The sequence below is a fragment of the Cannabis sativa genome, chromosome 3, assembly GCF_029168945.1.
Source record: "Cannabis sativa cultivar Pink pepper isolate KNU-18-1 chromosome 3, ASM2916894v1, whole genome shotgun sequence".
Taxonomy (NCBI): Eukaryota; Viridiplantae; Streptophyta; class Magnoliopsida; order Rosales; family Cannabaceae; genus Cannabis; species Cannabis sativa.
Window position 1 is genome coordinate 19,648,981 of NC_083603.1, and position 10,385 is coordinate 19,659,365.

The 10,385-nt window shown below is 35.7% G+C and overlaps 1 protein-coding gene across 2 annotated transcripts; it reads left to right on the forward strand.

The window, feature by feature from the left end:
• Nucleotides 1-3,213: 3,213 nt before the first annotated feature.
• Nucleotides 3,214-10,172, forward strand: LOC115709438 (ABC transporter B family member 1). Of its 2 annotated transcripts, XM_061111736.1 has the most exons (12): nt 3,214-3,489; nt 3,651-3,703; nt 3,792-4,731; nt 4,832-4,886; nt 4,975-5,150; nt 5,289-5,489; nt 5,603-5,862; nt 5,957-6,273; nt 6,375-6,598; nt 7,329-7,702; nt 7,785-8,499; nt 8,641-10,172. In XM_061111736.1, the coding sequence occupies exons 3-12, from the start codon at nt 4,165-4,167 to the stop codon at nt 9,931-9,933; spliced, it is 4,182 nt and encodes a 1,393-aa protein (XP_060967719.1). In that variant the 5' UTR covers nt 3,214-3,489; nt 3,651-3,703; nt 3,792-4,164; the 3' UTR covers nt 9,934-10,172. The 2 variants fall into 2 exon arrangements, with proteins under 2 accessions (XP_060967719.1, XP_030493406.2); XM_030637546.2 differs by having other exon boundaries at nt 3,455-3,703.
• Nucleotides 10,173-10,385: the final 213 nt, after the last annotated feature.

A 10,385-nucleotide genomic window follows, 5' to 3' on the forward strand; every position in this document is an offset into this window, starting at 1 on the left:
TATAATTTTATGTAATATCAATCTTTATACAATTCCCCGGTAACGGCGCCAAAAATTTGTTACGAAAATTATGATCACTACGCAAGTATACGCAATCAAGTAGTAAACTCACACAGGTGAGGTCGAACCACACGGAATTGGACTAATTACTACTAAGTTATACTTATGATTCTATCTAGTAAAATAGTACTTTTTATGAATTAAATAAGACAATTCAGAAAATTAAAAATAACAAATGGAGATTAATCAAGATAAGAAAATAGGGAGACGAATCCTGTTGTTAAGTTACCAATGTTAATGTCTAATTGCTATCCTTCTCTTGAAGTGAATGACAGATTATAAATTAACCTAACTCTTTTCAGATCTTTTAGGTTCTAAATCTCATGCTCTCTAATTAATCTCTTAATTAAACTAACATGAAATCAACATTAAGCAATAATCTAATTGTCACAAAGGCTATGTAAATACTCTCGTTTCACATCAAAACCTAGACTACTCAATTTTAGCATTCTCAATTCTCACTTTTCAGATTTCGAATTGAGATCATAAAACATGTAAAAGGTGATCAATCTTGCACATGGAAATTAAACACAAATATGAATAGTGTTCACAATCAAGATGGAGGAATGGCCATTATTCATTAACTAGGAAAAACTTAAACAACATTCATCATTCTCCCTAAATAGGAGTTTAGTTCAAAACATCCATAATCAAATCCGTAATTAACATTGAAATAGAAAAGAACATAGAAAAATTAAAGAGAAGAGAAAGAACTAGTTGAAGAAATTGATCCGGGTCGCCACAAGTCGCTCTTCTAGCCTCCTCCTTTGTTTCTAGGGCTCCAATTCTGAATACTCCCTAATTTTCACGAGCTCTCACTATTTATACCAAGTCTCATCTTAAAAATTCGTGAAATTATGAAATTGCCCAAAAATCCCGTCTCTGGGTCCCCGTCGCGACTGGCAATGCCCCCGTCGCGACGGGGTTGAACTTCGATTTCTTGAAAATTTCTCTGCCAGTTCCCGTCGCGACTGGCATGTTTCCCGTCGCGACTGGAACAGGCAGCGACACAATTTTTGGTTTTTCTTCTCGATTCTTTCACCACTTGTCCTCAATTCTTGTACATACTTTCTTTAAACACCCGAGGACCTAAAACAACAGAATCAAGCGTAAAATAGCCCTAAAACTAGAAACAAAGAGTGAAAACTAACCGAAAATCTGACCTGAAACTTAGACTAATCTTAGCCTAACAAATATATATATACTAAAAACTTAATTTAATATTCCACATGTTTTTTTTTTCTTTTTCTTTCCTTCATGATATACTAATGAACATAAAGACAATATTTCCTAGTGAAATATAACTATACCTCAAACTTAAACTAATATTCCATATTTTTTAATTTTCATCTTTCGTTCATTATATACCATAGCACGTTAAAATAATATACTACAATCTTAAACTAATATACTACCTTTCAGTTATTTCAAATATATATATACTACCTTTCAGTTTTTTTAATATATTATTGCACATAAAAACGTTATACTACTGTGCAAAATAACTATACCAAACACTTAATTATTCAAGGTTATAATTGTAATTTTATCATTAAATTTTTAACTAAAAGGACATTTTGTTAATTTTTTTAAAAAAAGGACATTTATTAACTTAATTGTTAGATTTAGGGCCATTTTGCATCTTGGCCCAAAAAAATAAAACTAATTAAGTTAGAAACAAAAACATGAAATATGGGTATGGATAATATGTTTATAAAAATATCGCATATCAAATACCATAAAAAGTCTTAAATGTGAAAAAATCCCATAGAAGAGTGGCAAACCTATCAATGTTATATTTTTGTAACTTTTTCACAAAATTCCATATTTCATGTAATTTTCACTATAATCTATTAATGAATAATAATTAAGAAAATAGAATAGAAGGCAATAAAATAAAAAGGGAAATTTACATGGTATACTAACTTTTGCCATTTTTTTACAAAAATACTGTCAGGCGGCATTTTTTACTTTTTTACTGTATTTTTTTATAAGTTTCATACTGCAGTAGACTGTGTTAAGTTTTCACTGGTGTTCTACTGGTGTTTTACTAGTGTTCTACTGTTATTTTGAGTTGTTCTGCTTTGTGTTTTATTAAAACACATTATTTTTGAAAAGATTTTCGTGTGACAGTATTTTTGTAAAAATTAACCCAAATTTCAGTATTTTTGTAAGTTTCCCAATAAAAATGCCATGTTTAATACAAATTAAAACTTTACACTTTTTTTTAATTACAGTTAAAAGGTTAAAAGAAAAGAGGCCCATGTTATTAACAAATGAACCTCATTACTATCAAAATTACATAGGGATATTTTTAGGAAGCAGTATCTATTTGAGATATCATTTAGTAGTGTTTCACTGAGAAAAAAATACTAATTTTTTTTAACAAACAACTTTTTTTAATTGATAGTTTACATACAAATTAAATATGAAAAAGTTGAGTATTAAATGTAAATAGTTACATTAATTATTTTCTACTATAGATATAAAAAGTAGTATATGATTAATAAAATAATATTAATTTAAACTAAAAAAAACGAAGCAATATTTGTCACAATCCCACTGAAAAAAATAACGAAATTATTAGAGCAGCTCGAGGGGAGGGGAATTTGAGGGTGTCAGATCCCAGTCTTTAATTAATTATTTAATAAATATCAAAATTTGATATTAAAAATAAAAAAGAGCTGACTGCTCTCACTCACCGCACAGTTTCATATAAATATTTTAAGATGAAAGCGTGATTAAAGCCAAGTTCTCTCTTTTTATTTTTCTGAGCTCTGAGGTCTGATCATATTTGATCTGAAACCCAGATGGGATCCATTACTTTACCTTTATTTAGCTTAATTAATCCAATCATAAATCATTTCTACTTTATTAATTATTTTATTTCACCTTTCAAATTCTCCTATATAAACTCTCTTTTATTCACATTTATCTATTTTTTTTAAGTAAATGGCAGAAGAAAATATATTTAATTTTTTTTTTTTTTTATAAAAAACTATTGCTGTCATTTTCAAATAAAGAATCGAAACTTGGAAGGATTCCCCAGATTTGACCACGATTTTCCTGACAACTTTTGAATTAATACTATCAAGAATTTCAGTCCTATATTAATAGTTTATTAAGCTTAACCTTAGTTGTGTGACAATTTGACATAAATTGTAGAGTTCACATTTATGAAAAAAAAAAAAAATCTACTAATAATTTTTTTATGCAAGAGAAAAAATAAATAATTAATTTTTTTGTCACCGTCAATAAAATTTTGAGTCAAACCATAATGTAATAATAAGAATAATGGTGAATAATGGTATTTTATTTATTTTTATTCTTATTTGAGTTAGCTTCCATAACAATTTCTTATAAGGGTACAGTTTGTAGTAAAAGACGCCGGATTTATTGGAGAGAGAGAAAAGAAAATAGAGTTTAAAGGTATGAACTTTACGAACAAGGTAACTTTTTCAGTTTGGCTTGTATAAGAAACCAAAACAGAGTAATCCCAATTTACAAAAAGGGAAAAAACATCAACTGTTTTCATAAATTTCTTTCTTTTTATATAAATTTTTATCTTACGATATTTCTTTCCTATGAAGCTGTTTTAGTCAAAAATACCAATCTCAAGTTTTCACACAGTGTTGTTTGTCGGGTGAGATTTCTCTTTCATATTTTTCATTTCTCTCTCTAGTGGTGTCCCTAACTTACCAATCTGTCATTTTCTGTGTTTATTTTTACAGAAGAAGCAAACTGAAGAGAGAGAACCCAACCCCATCTAATTGTAAGCTCCACTCCACACTGCCACTTTAGAGAGAGAAAGGTTTATTTATATATATATAAAGAGAGAGAGAGAGAGAGAGAGAGAGAGAGAGAGAGAGAGAGAGAGAGAGAGAAAACATGGAAGAAGAGTATGAAGATGGAACAAAAGGGTTAAAAAAATGGTATAAACTTGACTGACTCTCCCCCAAAAAAAGAAAGTAAAACAAAAGGTTAAAGACAGCAAAAACATGAGCTCAAAAGCCAGGTAGGGTGAGATAATAGAGGAAGAGAGAGAGAGAGAGAGAAGAGAGAGAAAGAGAGAGAGGTTTGTTCATAAAGAGAGGAATTTTGCAAATGTCACAAGATTCTCAGGAGATAAAGACGATTGAGCAGTGGAGATGGTCCGAAATGCAAGGTTTGGAGCTCGTGTCTGCTTCTCCTAGTCCTACTTTTGAGCCATTTAAAGGCAACCCATCAACGCAAACGGCAATGGCTTTAGCTATGGCTTCTTCTCAAACCACAACAACTAAAGAGCCAGTCAGACTTGATGATGAGGAAGAAGGAAAACGAGAACCCCAACTGGGTCTCGACACAGCTTCCAAAACAGAAGAAGAAGCAATGGAGAATAGCAACGACAATAACGGTGAACAGTCTAAGAAAGATTCTAATGGCGGTGGCGGTAGTAGTAGTGGTGGTAGTGGCAGTAGTGGGGAGAAGCCTGAGCCTTATCCGGCAGCTGGGTTCGGTGAACTTTTTCGATTCGCTGATAGTTTGGATTATGTTCTGATGACAATTGGGTCGCTTGGAGCTATCGTCCATGGCTGCTCTTTGCCTCTCTTTCTTCGATTCTTTGCCGATCTTGTTAATTCCTTTGGCTCCAATGCCAATGACACGGACAAGATGATGCAAGAGGTTCTAAAGGTACTACACATAATCCTTCATCACTAGCCATTTCTTTCTTTCTTAAGAAAAAAGCTCTTATCTTGATCGTTCTATGTTTTCTTTTCTTGTGTTTTCACAGTATGCATTATATTTTCTAGTCGTTGGAGCTGCAATATGGGCATCTTCGTGGGCTGGTGAGTTCAAACTGGATTATGGGTCTTTTGGATTTTGGCTTAAATTTTCTTGTGGAGTTTAAAAATGGTGTTATTTTTTTGGTTGCAGAGATATCTTGTTGGATGTGGACTGGAGAAAGACAATCAACCAGGATGAGAATTAAGTACCTTGAAGCTGCTTTGAACCAAGATATTCAATACTTCGATACTGAAGTTCGAACATCAGACGTTGTTTTCGCCATAAACACTGATGCTGTTATGGTCCAAGATGCCATTAGTGAAAAGGTGAAGCATAGCATAGAACTGGGTTAATCCTCTTTTTCATTTATTTTTTAATTTTTTAAAGATTAATTTAGTTCCTAATGAAGAATTTTATAAACTGGGTTTTCTCTGTCTTTCCTTTTCTTTCTTTTCTCGGCGCAGTTGGGAAATTTTGTTCACTATATGGCCACATTTGTATCTGGTTTTGTGGTTGGTTTCACTGCTGTGTGGCAATTAGCTTTAGTGACTCTTGCAGTTGTTCCTCTCATAGCTGTTATTGGAGGTATCCACACTACTACATTAGCCAAACTCTCTGGGAAGAGCCAGGAGTCTATGTCAGAAGCTGGAAATGTTGTTGAGCAGGTTGAAAACAAAGCTAAAAAAGCTCTTTTCACAAAATTGCATATCTAATTGGGAATGTCTTTTGCTTGATCTATGTCTGTCTGACTATCTCTGAACTATGTTTAAATTTACAGACAATAGTTCAAATTCGGGTGGTGATGGCTTATGTTGGAGAATCAAGAGCATTACAAGCGTATTCCAACGCATTGAGAATTGCTCAAAAGCTCGGTTACAAGAGCGGGTTGGCAAAGGGAATGGGACTTGGGGCAACATACTTTGTAGTTTTTTGCTGTTATGCACTTCTGCTATGGTACGGTGGTTATCTTGTTAGGCATCACTATACCAATGGAGGACTCGCCATAGCCACCATGTTTGCTGTCATGATCGGTGGACTGTAAGTGTTCAGTTACATATATTGTTGTTCTCTGTTCTCGAACATAGTTTTCAAAAAGATATCCACTTGAAAGTTTTTCTTCTTAAACTCACAGGGCCTTAGGTCAGTCTGCACCTAGCATGGGTGCATTTGCAAAGGCTAAAGTTGCAGCTGCTAAAATTTTTCGTGTAATTGATCACAAGCCAAGCATTGACCGCAACAGCGACTCAGGGTTGGAACTAGAGTCAGTTACAGGACTAGTTGAACTAAGAAACGTGGACTTCTCCTACCCTGCAAGGCCCGATGTTCGCATTTTAAACAACTTCTGCCTAAATGTTCCAGCCGGAAAGACTATTGCTTTAGTTGGAAGCAGTGGCTCTGGCAAGAGCACAGTGGTCTCCCTTATTGAGAGATTCTATGACCCTACCTCAGGTAAACTTTCATGTAGTTATAAATGTTGGTTATTATATGTTTCTTTGGTTAAGAAGTTTGTCAGTAGACTGAAATTTTTATGATATTTTAAACTTGGACAGGGCAAGTTATGCTTGATGGGCATGACATAAAGACACTAAAACTCAGGTGGCTGAGACAACAAATTGGACTTGTGAGCCAAGAACCTGCTCTATTTGCTACAACCATTAAAGAAAACATACTGTTGGGTAGGCCTGATGCTGATCTAGTTGAAATTGAAGAAGCTGCTAGAGTTGCAAATGCTCATTCATTCATTATCAAACTTCCCGATGGCTTTGATACTCAGGTCAGTTCAATTAAAATTTTCACATGTAATTACCTTAAGTTCTTGACAGCAGTTAATCTTTATTTAGAATGATCATTTAAGTGGACATGTCTTTAGTTGTCATGGTGAATGTGGATCCTGAACGAAGCATGTAGTTCAAATTTTTAATGGCTATAACTGCTTCTGTTATCTTATCCTTAAAAAAGAGAAGATAATTGCTTCTGTTTTTATATTTATATATATATAAATATATTTATATATATTTAAGATGGAATAGTTGGTTTGGTCAACAAACAAGACCTAACCTTATTTTATGCCTAGTTTTTTTAGAAGTCAATGTTTGGAGTGTTTGGCCATGCATGCATTTGTGGAAAGTAACATGCCTCAGTCAACAATGCATGTGGACATATAAATAAGGGTACATATATTTATATTTATACTCCGACATTATATTGGCATTGGAGGGAAGAATCCACTGATAATTCCTGGTATAAGACAATGAAATTAAAAATAATATGAAGAAAAACAAAATAGTACTCCACATTAAGTCAATATCGTTATATACTTACCATGCAATTCAATGGAAGAGTAAATAAATGAAAGAAATTACCTGAATTGTTTATTATTATTATTTTCCGAAAATAATTATAGGTTGAGGTAGAAGTCTATAGATGCATACTATAACGATTGAATTACAGTTATCTTAAATTACATGAGGTAAATATGTAAGCAATGGACTTGTAAATGGCAGGTAGGGGAAAGAGGTTTGCAGCTCTCTGGAGGACAGAAACAGAGGATAGCTATAGCAAGGGCCATGCTAAAAAACCCAGCAATCTTATTGTTAGATGAGGCAACAAGTGCATTAGATTCTGAATCAGAGAAGCTGGTTCAAGAGGCCCTAGATCGGTTTATGATTGGGAGGACAACTCTTGTCATTGCTCATCGCCTATCAACCATTCGCAAGGCTGACCTTGTAGCTGTACTGCACCAGGGGTCTGTTTCTGAAATTGGAACCCATGATGAACTCATTGCTAAAGGAGAGAATGGTATGTACGCGAAGCTCATCAAAATGCAGGAGGCAGCACATGAAACTGCTCTCAACAATGCCAGAAAGAGTAGTGCAAGGTAAAGGCATTGTACTAAAAGTTTGAACGTAGAGACTCACTGTAAGGATTTCATGCTGACTAAACTTGTTTTTCATTTGCAGACCTTCTAGTGCCAGGAACTCAGTAAGCTCACCAATAATTGCTCGAAATTCCTCGTATGGTCGTTCACCCTATTCACGCCGGCTGTCTGACTTCTCAACTTCTGATTTCAGTCTTTCCCTTGATGCCCCATATCCAAATTACCGGCTTGAAAAGCTTCCTTTTAAGGAGCAAGCTAGCTCTTTCTGGCGTCTTGCAAAAATGAATTCTCCAGAATGGGTTTATGCTTTAGTCGGTTCAATTGGTTCTATTGTGTGTGGATCACTTAGTGCTTTCTTTGCATATGTTCTGAGTGCTGTTCTCAGTGTCTACTACAATCCAGACCACGCTTTCATGATTAAACAAATTGGTAAGTATTGTTATCTGTTGATTGGACTTTCTTCAGCTGCACTTCTCTTCAACACACTACAACATTTCTTCTGGGATATTGTGGGCGAAAACTTGACAAAACGTGTGAGGGAGAAAATGCTGGCAGCAGTGCTGAAAAATGAAATGGCATGGTTTGACCAGGAGGAAAATGAAAGTGGTAGGGTAGCTGCAAGGCTGGCTCTTGATGCTAACAATGTCAGATCAGCCATTGGAGACAGGATATCAGTAATTGTACAGAACACGGCACTCATGTTAGTTGCCTGCACAGCCGGATTTGTTCTGCAGTGGCGTCTTGCCCTTGTCCTTGTAGCCGTCTTCCCTGTCGTTGTTGCTGCCACTGTCTTACAGGTTTGTTTTTCTGTCTTTATCTCAAGCATAGCATGTAGAATTTCCATTTCAGAAAGAATTAGGCAATGTGAAGATGAAGTATATGCAATCAAATTATCAAAAATTCTTTGTTTAATAATTTTTCTGGTTGGGTTTCAACAGAAAATGTTCATGACTGGTTTCTCTGGAGACCTTGAAGCTGCACATTCCAAGGCCACCCAACTAGCTGGGGAGGCCATAGCCAATGTAAGAACTGTAGCTGCCTTCAATTCAGAGGGAAAAATAGTTGGTCTATTCACAACCAACCTTGAGGCTCCATTACGACGCTGCTTTTGGAAGGGTCAGATTGCTGGAAGTGGATTTGGGATAGCTCAGTTTGCACTTTATGCCTCTTATGCCCTTGGTCTTTGGTATGCTTCGTGGCTTGTTAAACATGAGATCTCTGATTTCTCGAAAACTATCAGAGTTTTCATGGTCCTTATGGTCTCTGCCAATGGAGCAGCTGAAACATTGACCTTAGCTCCTGACTTCATCAAAGGTGGCCGAGCTATGCGCTCAGTATTTGAACTTCTTGACCGTAAAACTGAAATAGAACCTGATGATCCAGATGCCACACCAGCTCCTGATCGGCTGCGTGGTGAAGTTGAATTAAAGCATGTAGACTTCTCTTACCCTTCTCGCCCTGATATCCCTGTCTTCCGTGACTTAAGTCTTCGTGCTCGAGCAGGCAAAACTCTTGCACTTGTTGGTCCTAGTGGATGTGGAAAGAGCTCGGTTATTGCATTGGTACAACGGTTCTACGACCCAACATCAGGCCGGGTTATGATTGATGGCAAAGACATTAGAAAATACAATCTCAAGTCCCTCAGAAAGCACATAGCTGTAGTGCCGCAGGAGCCATGCCTTTTCGCTACAACTATATATGAGAACATAGCTTATGGTCATGAGTCAGCAACTGAGGCTGAAATCATAGAAGCTGCAACTATGGCCAATGCTCACAAATTTGTATCTTCATTGCCTGATGGATACAAAACATTTGTTGGGGAAAGAGGAGTCCAGTTATCCGGGGGTCAAAAACAAAGAATCGCAATCGCTCGAGCATTATTGAGGAAGCCAGAGCTTATGCTGCTTGACGAGGCAACTAGTGCACTCGATGCTGAGTCTGAAAGATCTGTTCAAGAGGCTTTAGAGCGTGCCTGCTCCGGAAGAACTACAATTGTTGTAGCACACAGACTTTCCACTATCCGAAATGCCAATGTTATTGCAGTAATCGACGATGGGAAAGTAGCGGAGCAAGGATCCCACTCCCATTTGTTAAAAAATTACCCTGATGGGTGTTATGCAAGAATGATCCAGTTACAAAGGTTCACACACAGCCAGGTTATTGGTATGGCATCAGCAGGCTCAACTTCTTCAGCAAAACCCAAAGAAGATGAGGAAAGAGAAGCCAAGTAAGATGAAAAAAAGAAAGGTAAAAAAAAAATTACCACTAGAAAAAGGAGTATATCCACATACACCTTGTGATTTTTTGGGCTTTTGTTTTTGTTAATTCATCTTTATTTGGTATAGTATATGTCTATTATCCCTTTTCCCACCTCTTACCCGTATATGTTTTATCTTTGTGGATGTCTCAAAGACAATGATAACAAGCAATACTTAAGATTGGAATAGATTATAACATAGAGTTAATAACAGTTCTGCATTATATGATACTTCATTTGCCCATAAATAAATTAATCATGCTTGAAAGTGATTATGGCCTTGATCCCAATTGGATATGAATATAAATGTATATAATATAATCTTTTTACGATAAGGGTTTGTGGGGAACACCATTATTGAGTTAAATAAAAGCCCACATGTGGGTTGCACATGTGCATGAGTTCAAAGACAGAAAGCAATGGGGT